Source organism: Sardina pilchardus, chromosome 2 (genome assembly GCF_963854185.1).
Source record: "Sardina pilchardus chromosome 2, fSarPil1.1, whole genome shotgun sequence".
Lineage (NCBI taxonomy): Eukaryota > Metazoa > Chordata > Actinopteri > Clupeiformes > Clupeidae > Sardina > Sardina pilchardus.
In genome coordinates, this window is record NC_084995.1 from 21,017,946 (window position 1) to 21,033,532 (window position 15,587).

The window sequence follows — 15,587 nt, forward strand, 5'->3', positions numbered from 1 at the left end:
CAGCAGGCAGTCCTAGCTTCCATCAGTCTCCATCTTTCCTCTCTGTCCACTGTGAAGCCACACACTTCCATCTATCCTCCATCTCCATCTTTTATCTCTGACCACTGTGAAGCCACAGACTTCCTTGTGTACATCCACTTAGAAACCACACAGACAAAGGTGTACGAATCATATCAGATGGACACAGGAGAGTCCATTTAGAATTTTCAGGATTTTATGTGCTTCGTTTAATACAGTGTTTTACAATAAATAGATATGACCAAACCACATTTATTGATGAATGAAACTCAACAGCTGATTGTGCAGGAACAGACATGACTGTAAATTTGTTTTTATTTATTTTTAACGATCACAGTGTGTGGTAACAGCCTTTTTATAAAGTCCCCGGATCACAAGGTAGAATAGTAGAATAAATCCAAATTCCAGTGTTTTGGCACCACGACAGTTGAGGGCATCGCTCAGAGTAAAATATACATGTCAACAAACAGAAATATTGCTGCAAGCAGCAACAAACGGGGTCCAAGCAGTTGCCGACCTTGAGGCATATCGCACCAGTCTTTTTAGGTAACAATGTGAGTGCCTATGCAAGGAATCAAACGTACGACCCTCAGCCCGAAAACTATACATTTCTAGAGCTGGACACCAGTGTAGCAAAAATGAGAATGACTTCAATGATTACAGTGTTGAAAATACTGTGTTTTTGAGATCTCTATAAAAGTGTTAATTTGACGATCATAGCACTACCTAATGGGTACAGTACCAAATATTCTTGTATCTAAGTGAGTGAAATTTCCAACCTGAAAATTCCAAATTCCAAACTGAAATGTCCAAATATCCAATCAGCAGCTGTGGTGATTGGACCCTTAATGATTGGGAAACGACAAAACCATTTAACTAAAATAATACCAGTTCATTCTGTTGCATATTTACTTGCAAACCTTTTATGAGTCTCTGAACTAGTCCATAAAAGACATTTTAGAGAGACAAATTAGAGAGACAAAAAGACAAATAGATATATAATCAAGAAGAGAAAGAAAGAGAGAATAAATACAATACATAAGCTACTTGTCATAAGATGGTAAAAATATTCTTGAAAGTTCTTTTGCTGTGAAGTAATATCCAACTCACAACCTAACTCTTCTTCTAGAGACAGGACCATAACTGAGATACCATGCGAAACTCTCAGTTGTAACGCACACACACAGACACACACACACACACACACACACATACCCACACACACACACACACACACACACACACACACACACACACACACACACACACACACACACATTCGGCTTCCTTTCCCACCGTCAAGATTCTCTGTTAGGAAAATCTTTCAGTCTGAGCCGGATTCCTCTGAGCTTGGTGGGGTGGTGGCCACCTCCTCCTCCTCCTCATCAGAGCCTCCCTGTGAAAGGAGGAAGGAAGAGGGATGGAGAGACAGAACAGTAGATGGAGAGAAAGGGAAAGAGAAGGCGGGAGACAATGTGTTTGTATGTGTGTGTGTGTGTGTGAGAGAGAGAGAGAGAGAGAGAAAGAGAGTGAGAGGAGAGGAGAGAGAGAGGGGGAGAGGGGGGGGGCAGAGGTAGGGAAGGGCCACATGTTAGCAACATTAATCACATAATATACTGCAGAAACTACAGTATGAGACAAGAGCAACGGACTTCACGTGCAGTCCAAAATGACTGAATCTGAAAAGTGATGAAAATCAAAGCAATTTTCCAACGCAGTGGTTCCCAACCCGGGGGTCCGCCAGAGATTGTAGGGGGTGTTCACAATGTTGCCTGGGCAGAGGATTGTGAGGTCACCAAAACTGTATTTTTGCATATCAAATGTATAAAATCCCAATGACACACCCAATTGGATAATCAAAACTAGGCTAGGCTAGGCATTGGTAATTCATCCCCAGACCCCGATAAAACAATGTCTTGTGTGTGTATGCCGGTAGGAGTTTGGGTAGGGGGCCCTGGCTTGTCTTAGACACAAGCAAGTGGGCCTTCAAGGAAAAAAGGTTGGGAAATACTGTTCAAACGTATAGCGGTGTGCCTTTGCAATTTAATGGAGTAAAGCTTGAAAATAGATTATCTATAGCATATTTTAGAAACAGCTATGCAACAATGGCCTAGAGGATGTTGGTAGACCTAAAAAAGGTGACAAATTATGTAAGGCATAATGTCTGGTTATCAGGCTACAACTCGGCAATAAGTCCTGTCATCGCAAACCTGCTGCCAAGCAGTAAACAAAGTCAACAAATAAATTCAGCAAATGTATCAAACTGTTGTGGCTGTAGTATAGTCTAGTGTAGTAGCTCAGGAACAGTAGCCAGGAAGTCATGGGTTCGATTTCTGGTTGCCAACATTGGGCCCCTGAGCAAGGCACTTAAGCCTAAGTGGCCTAAGGTGGACTGTCCCTGTAATTGTTCTTTTGTAAGTCGCTCTGGATAACAGCATCTGCTAAATACACAATTAAATAAATCAAACTGTCTTCTCATTTCTATCATTGCGTGCTTACAATTGGTGAATTACTAAAAAGAACTGCTGGCTTGAGTGGATAGATTTTAGGCTTTAGCGGCCTTGCTTGAAGAGTGAGCACTCTTCCATCAGCCATACATATGTATAGAGGTCAAGGCTAATGAGCAGACAGCAATCTGGTGACTGGAGTCTATTAGCCTTCTGACTCTTTCCTGTTGTTACATCACTCCACCGAGAGCGCCTTCAGGGAGCCTTTGACTGGAAACTCGTCTAATCTCACCTCATTTCATAAGGAGCCAAGAGGGTCTGTCGAACCTGATAATGTAATAGTTTCCCAATAATGTAATAAAAATCCTCTCATAACTCCAGAAAAACATGTCATTAAACCTGATAATGTAATAATTCCCAATAATGTAATAATCTTTGTACCGATAATGTAAAAAAAATATTATATCAATGGGAGCTCAATCATTACATTATCAGGTTAACCTTTCCCCAGAACCTAATGATGTAATATCTCCCAATATTGTAAGAACTAAAGTATCCAGTCCTGGTTCCGTGCTGTAGTATATGTTTTCTTTTGAAAGTGTATTGTGTAGGCCCCAGTCGTGGCGCGACCACACGCCGGTGACCTGGGTTCGATTCCCGCCCCGTGGTCCTTTCCGGATCCTACCCCTACTCTCTCTCCCACTCGCTTCCTGTCACTCTACACTAAAATAAGATGTGTCAGGCTCTTTTTGCTTAATGTGATTCCAACAGCCCCTTCTCCCTTTTTGTTGACTGATAGATGATGCATATCATAGTATTGTGCAGTCTACGACAGCTGAGGAGTAAGCATCTCAGCACTGATTCGTGCTACCTTCCGCTTGCGGCTCTTCTTGCCGTGGTCCGATTCTGACGAGCTGTCCTCACTGGAGATGAACTCGCGGCTCTTGAAGCTGTCGTTCCCTGCGGCACGCTCTCTCTCTTTCTCCCGACCTCCTGACCTTCTCTTTGTCTTGTCATCACTCTTTCCACCCTTCCTCTTCCTCTCTCTGTGTGAGGGAGAAAAAAAACTAAACCCATTGCTTGCATGGCATCAATGTGTGAGATCTGTATCAAATGTGTGTGTCTCCTGCTGAATGTGAGAGACGTGGCCCAAAAGTGAGCTTTCTGAAAATTGTCTATGGTTAGCGGCTAACCAACTGACACAGATTTGTCACATGTGGCAGGCTTACACCACACTTTTTATGCTAATTCTTCAACCTCTCTTCCTCTCATGTCAAATTTCTGGCTTTTAAAATCTGTACATTACTGCAGCATTATGTAGAGTGACTGCCAGACATGCACACAGCAATGGTATGGGATGCGTTTCTGGATAATCTGAGGCTCTGTTACTGTGTTTAAATGATGATTGTATTCCTAATATAGCCTATTATGAAACAGTACCAACTCATGGGACCCTAATGTAAAAGATGGGTAAAGTGCATTAAAGCTGCTTTGATAACCAAATTAATTTACTAATTTAACACTATGGACAACACAGTAACCACAAACACTGGTGATTCTGTAAAGTGCTCCCACATGGCATGCAATAGCTTCACTTCGTGCTCGAGATTTTGTTTGATGATAGACTTTGACCGCCATCTAAATTAGGGCCCACGGTCTTGTTATACAAAAAAAGATGAACTATGTGGCCAAAATTGTATTATTCTTGTTTAAAATATGGCTTGTGACATTAGGGCTCATTCAGTTAGAGCCGGTAGGCTCCATAGGGGGCTCCTTACTTTCTGTATGTGCTGGGGGATCCTCCGCCACCACTCTCTCTGTACTCCCTCATGGCTCTCTCATAGTCCTTCTTCGCCTCCTCAGCCTTGCCATCCCACTCCTGGAAGAGGGATGTGGGGATGTGGTGACATAAATGAAAGGAGAGACAGAAAAAAAAGAAAGCCAACAGACATTCATATCATATCATTCATAGCGTACAAAATCAGAGGCTCACACGCTCTGTGTGAGAAGGGAAGCTTTTAAGAACGACACCAACAAGAACGTCAGAAAACAGTGGGATATATTGGACAGCTACACAAGTGTAGTACGGGACAGTCTAGTACGGGACATCACAGTGAGAACGGCCAGATTACCTCTTTCTGATCTTTGCCAATCTGCTTCCACATCTCTCCAGCCTTCTTGGAGATCTCCGTGATGGAGATACCGGGGTTCTCTGCCTTGATGCGCTCTCGGCTGGCATTCAGCCACAGCATGTAGGCACTCATGGGCCTCTTTGGGGCACCCTTGTCTTTTGACCTTTTCTATGAGTGCGAATAGACAGACACACACACGTAAGCACGCAAACACACGCACCAACACACGCACAAACACACACGTAAATAGAGAGAGAGAGTCACATACAAGCATAAAAACTCATTATGAATGATAGAATAAATGAATGAACAGTAACACAAACACAAAATAGAGGCTATTTAAAGGCTAGTCACAATCCTAATGGCTAAAGATGAATCCAAGATACGAAAAAATGTCATTGTGCACAGATGTGAAAATCGAAGATTGGTTATGAGATTAGTATGGTTGGGTGACTGACCCTTACTATTGTTTTTTCATGTTTGCCATCTCTTGTTTGATTTACACTCTTTCGTAGCTCTCTCTCTCTCTCTCTCTTCATCTCTCACCTCTTTCTTGCGGGGCTTCCTCTCCTTCACCACTTTGGCTCTCTTGGCAGGCTTCTTCTTGCGCTCCGCTTCCTCCTCACTGTCCTTGTCACTGTCACTGACGGACGCCTTACTGTCATACCTGGAGTACCAGCACAAAAGAAACGCAATATCATTCAGACAAACAACCCCCCCGGAAGATGGAAAGGCAAACTATCCCTCTTCCATAGTCCCAGAGTGAATTGATGTGACAGAGTGGCTCCTTCGAGGAAGCGGCGGGATTATAGTCTGTCATGATTGGGACATACTGGAATTGGAGAGAGAGAAATGGAAAAAAGGGGGCATATTGGTGGTGCTGCAGTGGGCGTGATTTAATAACCACCCAGCTACCTCCCTAATGATCCTTCTGCTATAAACACAATGAGTGGTGACAGGTGACAAGGTGACAGATTGCAAATGTTATGGATGAGAAAGTAGCTGAGAGACGAAGGCAGTCACTCACTCTTCTGCAATGTCATCCTCCTCCTCTCCTGGGTTAAAAGACTCGTCTGGAAATGGGGGTAGAGTCACATAGAGAACACAGTAAGTTGCCATTCTCATCCAATCAGAGCAGCCACTCTTTTTAACCCGCCCGTATTATTGGCCAGGCAGGGCTGACACTCACCGCTTTCGCCCTCGGAGTTGTCGCTGTCGTTGGCTTCCTCGCGAATCTTGCCCTCCTCTTTCATGCGCTCCAGGTAGGCGTCGTGCTGGTCCTCATCTGAATCACTGTACATGTCGTCTTTGCCCTTCAAGCCCTGGGGTCAGAAAGAGAGACTTGAGCACAAAAGGGACAGGAAAGAGACGTCCCTATAATGTCCACACCAGACAGATCAGGATGCAAAAACCACACCGGAGTGCAAACCACTCAAACCAGTCACTAAAATACATAGGCCTCTGGCACAGTATTTGAATTCCCATATAAACATATGGCCAGCTATCCATTTACGTTGGCTTCAGATGGGGACTCCTTTTCCAACCACACTCTGTTCAATTCTCTTACAACTACAAATGCCTAGAAAGCGCATTCTGTTCCATACCATATGACATGAAATTAACTAAGCTTCCAACTTCACTAAGTAAACGGTGTTTGTACCCATATCGGAACAGTATTTCTATCACAAGCGCAGTTGAATGAAATCAACCAACGACAACATTAAAAGGAGTCAAGAGTTTAGCCATCGCAAAATAATACAATAGGCCTACATGATAATATGATGTCAACAAACAGAGATAATACAGAGCCGTCGTTTGGTTCTTTCTGAACCTCTCTCCCATTGATGCATTTAACCACAGTCTGGGTTACGCCTAGCCTGACTCTCGCCAGACCCTTGTAGTTCCGCCATGCTCCACCAGAGGCGTTTCGCTGAGCTCCACACAAGGGTCTGGACGCGAGGGCAATCCAAACTCGTTCCAGTGATCAAAAAATGAGCAACCAATCAGGAGCGCCGAAGCGAGTGTTTGATTCAAATAACAATGGCGGCACGCAGCGAGGAGTCTTGTGCTGACATTGATTCTGCTATTTCAACCGTTTTGTCGAATCTATCGAGTATTCATTCTTTAAAATATTAACAGAGAATAGTTTTGAAGACATTTATTGGTGGCAAGGATGTTTTTACTCTTCTTCCGACCGGGTTTGGCAAGAGCTTGAAGAAGCCTGGCACGTCATTCAAGATAACAGGCAAGTGGTTTATCAAATCACATGCGAGGATGTTTTACAAGGACCCGCCTTCATAAATACATCTCCTATCGAGAAGTCCCAGATCCTTGTGTGAAGCAGACAGCGAACTACAGGATCTGGCGAAAGTCAGGTTAGGTTACGCCTGCTTTTAAAAGGTTTTCAAACATATGCCGTAATTCATGTGCATGTGGGTCAATGACGTGCCAAGCAGATTTCTGTGCATGTCACTCATTACTTGGGTTTAAAATAATTTTACATTTTTCATAATAAGCATAATTTTATTCAGCCTGTATGATTTGAACATATCGTCTGTTTATCATAAAAATATATTTTATGTTTTGTTATACACCACACACACCACACTCTCACACATTAAAGTCATAAATTCCAGCAAGTACCAGCATTAGTATCAAAACCCAGGCAGACACACATTTCCCAAAAGCAGTGTAGTAAGTGATTGTAAAAACAGTGATTATACAAACAGTCCTTGACTTTTATCCAGGGACAACCTTGAAACAAAATCAGACCCAGTGGGTAGCAAGGTGACAGACAAGGATTTCAGCAGTCAACTCCACAGCACTCGATTCAGTCCAAGCAAATCAATCCCAGATATCCACAGGCGCTACATATGAGCAGGACAGTGATGCTGCTGACTGTACAGCAGCAGATGAACACACCCACAAGAACAGCAAACAAACAAACAAACAAACAAAAAACCAAAGGCCCGTCCCACACATACTCTTCACACCTAACGCAGACCCCGAGACACCACTTCAAACCACAAACCTCTATACCAACCTTTTTCTTCAGGACCACCACACAGAGGAACAAACAAACAGACAAAAAGTCACAAGGATGATTATCATACACTTCTTTGATAATCTGTGGCGTTGCAACACCTCTATGAAACAAGACCTGTGTACGTTTGGGGGAATGAAAATGGCTTTGTGAAGGACTAACCTCTTTGAAGCCCCGGTTCTTGATGCTTAGCTTCTTTGCTGTGACAAAGTCAAACAACTTGCCGTACTCCTCTCTGAAAGATGGAAACAATCAGGGAAACTTTGGACAGTTTCTTTTGTGCTGCTTCAACGTCTACTAAAGTTCTACAGTTCAGAAATGAATTGAGTGTTATCCATCATTTAGTGCATGTATACTATGGACACACACAACTGTCTTTCAGATTGCTGGTTAATATATATTTGTACTAACTTCATCAGCAGAATGGTTCATTTAACAGGGAGACAGCCGGTATAGAAGATGCAACCCGGCAGTTTTCTGACAAGTGCTAAAGCAATAAAATATCCATTCCGCAGGGTTGGTAAGGGTTCCAGTGTGCTGCTGCTAGTCCTCTGTATTTGTACTGATCAATGAGACTTCCTGTCGTGAAGACTCTGCTCTCAGTCTACCTTTCAATACTGCTGAACGTGTACTGGGAGCCCTGCTTGGTCTCGATCTCAAAGTCAAAGGAGCGCGTGGTGGTGGTGCCGCGGGCGAAGTTGACGCTGGAGATCTCCTCAAAGCGCAGGTGCACGGGCGGCTTGTGCACGTAGATGAAGCCGCGCTCCAGCGGGTAGAGCAGGCCAGAGCTGGCCTTGTAGGAGCAGGTGATGCACTGAGCCCCAGAGTGACTGGACACACAGCGAGACAGGGGAGAGACATGGGGGAGGGGGGGGGGGGGGGGCAGGGAGAGGCCGTTAGGCCGTTAGCATTATTAATATTTAACATACTAAGACATAATATATTGCTGGTTTGTGTATTAACATTTAACGAAGCTGAAGACCCATATAAATTAACATATAAGACATTTCACAAACATGACCAAAGATCAAATAGTATTTCAAAATCAATAGTTTCTCTTAAGATGATACAAGGGGCAACTTTTTGAGGAACCACATAACCGGTTCCATGTGTGAATGAATGATTATGACAATTTGTCTACTGATGATTGAAGGTTTCTAGAACAAAAAGAATGTGCTAGAACAACAACCCTCAGGAACATTGGCCAGCAACAATGCTCCAAAAGTTGCCATGTAGTCAACAGTTTTGTACAGATACAGTAGTTTAAAGTACTGTGTAGTAGTCATATGCCGACCAACTGCATTAACTCATAGTGCACTGAACCTTGCTATGGTTTAAAACCTCAACAGGAGACGTATAAAACCAAAATGTTTCAGCTGAGTGATGCCTGAAGCTATGAAAGCCTTAAGACTGACAGCTTGGTATGAGAGGAAAGCCAAGAATGCTTTCTGTAAATCCCCCCATAAACCACATAATGAGTCTTTGTCATATATCAACTCAGTATGTATGTGTAGGTAAAATGAATAAAAGGAACCCTGAAAAAGAACAATCAATATTATTTAAAAGCAAAGGTTAAGTGGATTTCCTTGCATAATTTTCCTATGAGGAACTGTGTGGTAAACTTAAGAGTTCTGCATGACGTAGAAGAGTATAATGCTGTTACAGTAGTGTCTCTGTAGGGAGTCTTCTCCATGTGGTCCAACAGTTGTAACATCTCAGTGATGAAAAAAAGTGGTTTACTTTGATGCTAATATGCTTCATGTTTCATGTCATTACCATATAACTCGATACTGGACCAATATCTCTATTCTTGTAGTGCCTGTGTGGGTGTGTATGTACAGTATGCCTGCGGTTTATTACCCCTTGAAGTTTCCTGGCACTGTGATTTTCCGGTTGACCAGGGCCTTCATAACTCTGCTCACCAGCTCATACAAGGAGCCTGACATGCTCTTACTGAGCTTCCCCTCGAAGCGCCTCTCCACCTCCTCCCTGCAGCAAACACAGAGACACCACACAGTTGGAGACACAAGTACAGGCAGAAGGTGTTGCATTAAGTGGAACCAGACAAAAAACGGAGTGACAAGTGTCTTGGAGAGGCTGTGAGGAAACGCAGACATATGGCTAAACCACAAAAAAAGAGATCGAGCTGAATCTCATCATCATCATCATCATCATCATCATCATCACCATCATCATCATCTGTCCCAGCTCCATTTGTGTTGCTTTCAGACACTCTCTCAAAGCTCTGGGTAATTCTTCTCTCATAAGCCATCTCCATCTGACGACGACCCATTTCACTAATGGTGTGTAAATGGCATAAATGCCCATACCCATCCATACCCATATTCCCTCGTTCTCATGGTGCCCTATTGATTCTCCCTCCTCTCTCCCCCTGGGGGTTGTCTCTTGCCCCCTTGCCCCCCATCTCTCAGGCCTTACTTACTCGGTCATGTTGAGAGTGAGATGGATGTCTTCCTCCTTAGAGAATAGTAGGATGAGGAAGTGGTAGCGTGTCTGACCTTGCTTAATTGGAGGGTCCAAGCTGATCTGTAGAAGGAGTGGATGAGGGGGGGGATAAGGATAAAAAACAAGATGGGCTGGAAGGTTGATATTCATCAATCTCAATGTCCAATTTTAATATTTCACTATTTCAATCAAATGCACAACGAACTTATATTTCCATTATATACATTACTGAATACAATGCACACATTTATTCACTACCCAATCTTATACTATTAAGATAATATACAATACCCTTGATATACACCTGTAAAATCCACTATATATTGTAGAATAAAAATGTATACAAAAAGTGCCATTGACTTGTCAGACACAGTCACATAGCTTAAACAGGTTTAAATGTAAAGTTAACCTGCAGTATAGTGGGTGCAATAATATATTGAAATAGCTTCACAGCAATACAAAGGATGCTCCAAATACATATGATCCATGATGTACTGCTGCTGTTTGATGTTTATTAGTGAAGCAGGAAGACCTTAGCCTTAGTATTCATGTTATTTGTATCGATCCACGGAATGATGAACCAAATGAATCTGCAAATGAATCTGCTCTTTTACACATTTTTTTTTTTTATTTTTACAAATAAAGTGCTTCCCCTGATTGCTCTTTGGGGCGTGAAGCAAGCTACTCACCACAAAGAACATCTGCCTCTGATCTTTGTGTGGAAGCAGGAAGAGACGCAGCACAGTGGTGTAGGGGATCTTGTAATCAAATGTCTTGCCGTGTAAATGCAGAAAGGTGGGGTATATACGGATGTCATATCTGTGGGGAGAGGGCCCAGCAGTGTTGCCAAGCGACACCAGTGTAAACAACCCAGATATGAAGAACACACACATACCACATGCATGAGGTACTAGTACACTTGGCTATGATTACAATAGTTAAAAAACAATAGTAAAAAAAATAATAACATTTTGTTTGACTTTTAGCATAATTTAACATGTGTACCTTCCTCTGGGAGTGAGGCACTGCAGTTCCCTGAAGATACAGACAGCATCTCCAGTTGCCTGGATCACATCAGCCTTCGACAGAACATTCTGAGCAAACGCCTGAGGGTAACAAAATATGGACTGATATAACATACTATACAATGCGGATATAATGAAAAAGTATATGAACTGATATACTGTACTGTGGATGATCAAAACTCCCAGCTTAATTGAGGCAACATGTCACAGAGTGAAATAAAACTAAAATATATTACAGAAATGATTTAGCCATGCAGGTAAATAAATACCACCCATATATTTTACACATGGTATATGACTAACTAATATATTCCCTACTTCAACAACAACAAAAAAAACATTGTACAATAGCACCATCTGCTGGATGATAAAGGTCCTGTTTATGTTAAGAGGTTTCACTCAAACACACACACTTTCTCACCTCCACAGGGTCCATGCCATCGTCGCCTGTACTGGGTGGCACATAGAAGCGGACTTCCATGAGAGAGACCTCGGCATCGTCGTTCTGATGGAACTCCAAGGTGACCTCATTCTTACCCGTAGTGCATTGGGAGACACTGGCGAGGGGGATTTCAAACGCTGGGGTGTCACTCACCTCGAACGACAAGAGAGGGCCTATTGGAAACAAAAGTTGGAAACAAAAAATACGTCTGTAACATATCTGTATGGCAGGATGAAAAAAATGGCTCTCTGAATCAGCCTCACCACTTTTCTTTTAAATGATCGTAGGTAACCTATAGGTTTGTGCCTAAATCGACAACAAGTGATACAACAAGCAGGTATCGAAGCTAAATTATTTGACCAACGTATACTATGTGTCGAGAGCGTTCCGTTCACTCACAATCATTATCTCATTTTTGACAGAGGTGGAGTTTGACTTTAGCAACTGAACTCTTCTCATTCTTTTACTTTTAATATCAAATTATCAGAAGGTTGAACATGTGCACAGGACAGTTCAATTAGTCATTAAAAAGCTGTATGGAAACTGTATAGATTCAAAATAGGATGGCATGCCAGGAGTTCAAAAGCATCCTCTCAACTCATGGTTCATAAATATGTACAGATAAATCCTAGTAATGGCAGAGACTGCCACCTCGTGTTGAGAGTTTTCCCAAAAGCCCACTGTGAATATAAAACACTAACAGCTGTTACATTAAATGAGAGAGTTAGGGGCACTGACCTCTATTAATGTATAATGAACTCTCAGTTACTGTGTCGAAGGAGTACCTAGAGTATTTCAATGGTATGAGAGCAAGGTAAATAGCCTAAGTGTCAATAGCAATTTGAAAATCTCCCAGTTTCTGATACCTTACCACCGAATTTTGCTGTTCCCCAGTTCCAGCCTTTCACACACATGTCTTTGTCTGTCAACTCAATTTTGTAGTTGGCCTTGAAGTACTCTTGTATCTTCTCGAAATCCTGGTGGACAGGGACAACCAAAAAAATGAAGGTGTCAGTGAGGGTGAATAAAAAAAAGCCTTAAGAAAATGGACGTATGGGACTCTCACCCACCGAGTCTCTGAAGCCGTCATACTGATAGACATGGCCGGTGCTGGTGACCAGCTTGATGCCGTTGCCGAGACACACTCGTCTCCACTGTGCCTGAGTCAGCTCTGGCACAGCAATGCTGTCCACCTTCCCTGTTTTATTATTCTTGTAAACAACTGTCTGTTTACTGAAACGCAGGCGTCCATCATTCTGAAAATGCACAATATTGAAATGCCTCCCTAAACAACTGTGATATTACATGAACATTATTAGGTTTATCTGAACATTGTGTCAGCAAAGACAGGGATTAATCATTGCAATGTTATCATTGTAGGCAATAATGTTATAGCAACTACAACAATGTGTTAAGGAATGTCCACACTACATTTCATGTCACTTTTTTTGGCTGATTTGTATGCATTTGATAAAGACTTCCACAGAAGAGACAGAAAATATGAGCCAACTAACATGCATTCAGCCTCCACAATTTAATCATTGTACTATTTATTGACAATATAAACTAATTTTTATTTCCCTGGTATGTCATGGTCTCATTTAGTAGTTCCACTTACCCATGACCCCTTGACCTCCTGATAAATCTCATTAAATTCCAAAGTGTCGGCCATAGTTCACACTCATTAGCTAGGTGACGCTAAAATGCATCGACACGAACAGAGGGACATGTGAGAGATTGACATTCATTCACGGGTGTTGATAGTTTCATCTAAAATTACTGAATCATAACAAACCCAAAACAGGATTTATAATAATTACAATAAAACACACAAAAGATCAAAATATTAAGGAGCATATGTCAATCCGCGGAGCGATGGGTATAGGACATATGTATTGTCTGTAAAAACACTGAGAACACCATGGCCATATTACTTAACACTGAAACATTATTGACTACAGTAGTAGCCATAGCATAGCATAACCCAATTTGGTTGCAAAGCCTACAACAACAAGGTTAAGTTCACAAAGTATCTCAGGAACACATATGCTCCAGTTTGTATGCATTACCGATAAATAACGCAAGTATAATCGGCAATGACTAGCATTTAGAGTCTGTTTTGTGCACCGAAGATATTGATCAACATTACTGTTAATGTTGTCTAGTTGGTCAGGCTGCCAGGCCGATTCCCGTGTGCTGCTGCGTGCATGACAGATCTGCTGTTGCCGTGCGTACGCCATGACGTAACACGCAATGTAATGTAACTCCGCCTTTGTCAGTGTTTCGCTTGTACCTAGTCGCGAAGGGAAGTGTCCCGTGTTGTGTATAATTTTAGTCTGTAAACAATGCCAGTTGCAGGTAAGCATGTACACGTTGTTTGTAGATGTGGATGCACCACTATTTGTGTTTCATATTGTGATTCTGAAAGATGTTTATCAAGGCCTACTGAATAAGCATCCGGACTTTTAGAATCTGAATCCTCCCAATCTTCTCCACCTTGTCCGTTTTGCAATGTTTTTTTCTCCCCATTGCAAACCTGCAGGGGTGTTGCATTGATTATGCGAACTTGTTTATGAAAAACCAGAACAGAAATATAAAATTCCCAGTCGTGAATTTCAATCTCAATGAAATGCTGAGAAAATCGAACAATGTTGCTTCCTGTATGCTAGCTAGCCAACTGATAGATCAAGGGTCAAAAGGGCCGACTGGACAGTCAAATTTAAAAGTCACGTAAATTCTCGTTTGCTTGAATTAGAGGGAATAATATGGTGTTAAAAGGGAAGGTGACTTTGAGCAGAAAGTAACGCACAATCTTGAATGCGTCTAACAAAATTCTCCACACTCAGCAAAACCATAAATCGCCATTCATCTGCAGAGCCTATGTTTGTGTCACTGTTAGCGTAATGTTAACATGTCAACAATGTATTTCATGTGTTTCAAAATGTGGACTCTCAGCCATGCCAGCCAAACGCGGTGGGCTGATCACAGACTACTTTAAAACGGTGAAGAAAGTGAGGAAGGAGGACACCCAGAGGAAGTCTCCACCACCACCAGAGCCAGGTCAGAGAGTTTGTGTGAGAGAGACTTGTGTTTGTGAGTGACAGTTTTTTTTCCCATTTTTACTAAATGGACTATCATTACTTCATGTTCTTTATGCTACAGAGTCAGAGAGTCCGCAGTTGTCAGAGAGAGAAAGAGATCTGCTGGAACTGAAGAACTTTGACTTGGACTGGCGCTTTGGGCCTTGCACTGGTAAGATTCTGTTTTGTTCAAGCAGTGTAATGACTGTGCATTTGTGTTTGTGTGTGTGTGTGTGTGTATGTTAATGTGTATTATAATGTGTTTGTGTCTATAAAGGCATTAGCCGACTGCAACGCTGGGAGCAAGCACTGCTGCATGGGTTAGACCCTCCTCAGGAGATCAGAGAACTGCTGCTGAGCAGAGAGAATGACCCTGACTACTCACACTGGTACTGCTCAGCTTTCCCATGCTCACACATACACGTATCAATTCACACAGACTTATATATGTAAATGTCAACAGGGAAGCGTTATATTGACATAGTGTCTGTTTTTAGCTTCCACTGTAATCAATGGAACTGAATGCACCAGATGTGATAACAATGAATATGTTTGAAGAAATTAGGCCAGTCTACCAAAACTATTTTTACATGATGTAATGCTTTAGTTACGGATCTGGTGTATCCTGGGCATAACAATTTACACCAACTTACCAACACACATGCATGTCATGACATTGTAATAAGACTGTAATGATGTTTTCTGCATTCCGTTCCATACACAATTTATCAAAATAATCTATAATAAATGTTCATTATTTCCCCCCAGCTTGTGGCGTGACTACGCCCTGTGAAGAAAGTGGTGCCTGAGTGAAGAGGATAATGAGCGACGAAGAAAATGATTGTTCCCATGCTCCCTTTTTACACTTTCTACACTACAGTTTTCTAATAAAAGTTTGACTTGAAGTAGAATTCTGTGCATCTGTGGATTTCCT

General features: G+C 42.1%; 2 protein-coding genes across 2 annotated transcripts; one reads left to right on the forward strand and one right to left on the reverse strand.

Moving 5' to 3' along the window:
* Positions 1-200: 200 nt before the first annotated feature.
* Positions 201-13,750, reverse strand: ssrp1b (structure specific recognition protein 1b). Its single transcript, XM_062521411.1, has 17 exons — positions 13,192-13,750; positions 12,644-12,829; positions 12,445-12,550; positions 11,553-11,746; positions 11,112-11,212; positions 10,796-10,925; positions 10,084-10,187; positions 9,501-9,629; positions 8,249-8,470; positions 7,803-7,875; positions 5,787-5,919; positions 5,625-5,670; positions 5,144-5,264; positions 4,598-4,765; positions 4,244-4,344; positions 3,337-3,511; positions 201-1,414 (listed from the first exon to the last, which is right to left on the reverse strand). The coding sequence occupies exons 1-17, from the start codon at positions 13,243-13,245 to the stop codon at positions 1,343-1,345; spliced, it is 2,115 nt and encodes a 704-aa protein (XP_062377395.1). The 5' UTR covers positions 13,246-13,750; the 3' UTR covers positions 201-1,342.
* A 98-nt stretch (positions 13,751-13,848) lies between these two features.
* On the forward strand, positions 13,849-15,564 carry pold4 (DNA polymerase delta 4, accessory subunit). Its single transcript, XM_062555136.1, has 5 exons — positions 13,849-13,931; positions 14,529-14,633; positions 14,736-14,825; positions 14,931-15,042; positions 15,422-15,564. Exons 1-5 carry the CDS (start codon positions 13,919-13,921, stop codon positions 15,444-15,446), a joined length of 345 nt encoding a protein of 114 aa, XP_062411120.1. The 5' UTR covers positions 13,849-13,918; the 3' UTR covers positions 15,447-15,564.
* The last annotated feature ends 23 nt before the right edge of the window (positions 15,565-15,587 follow it).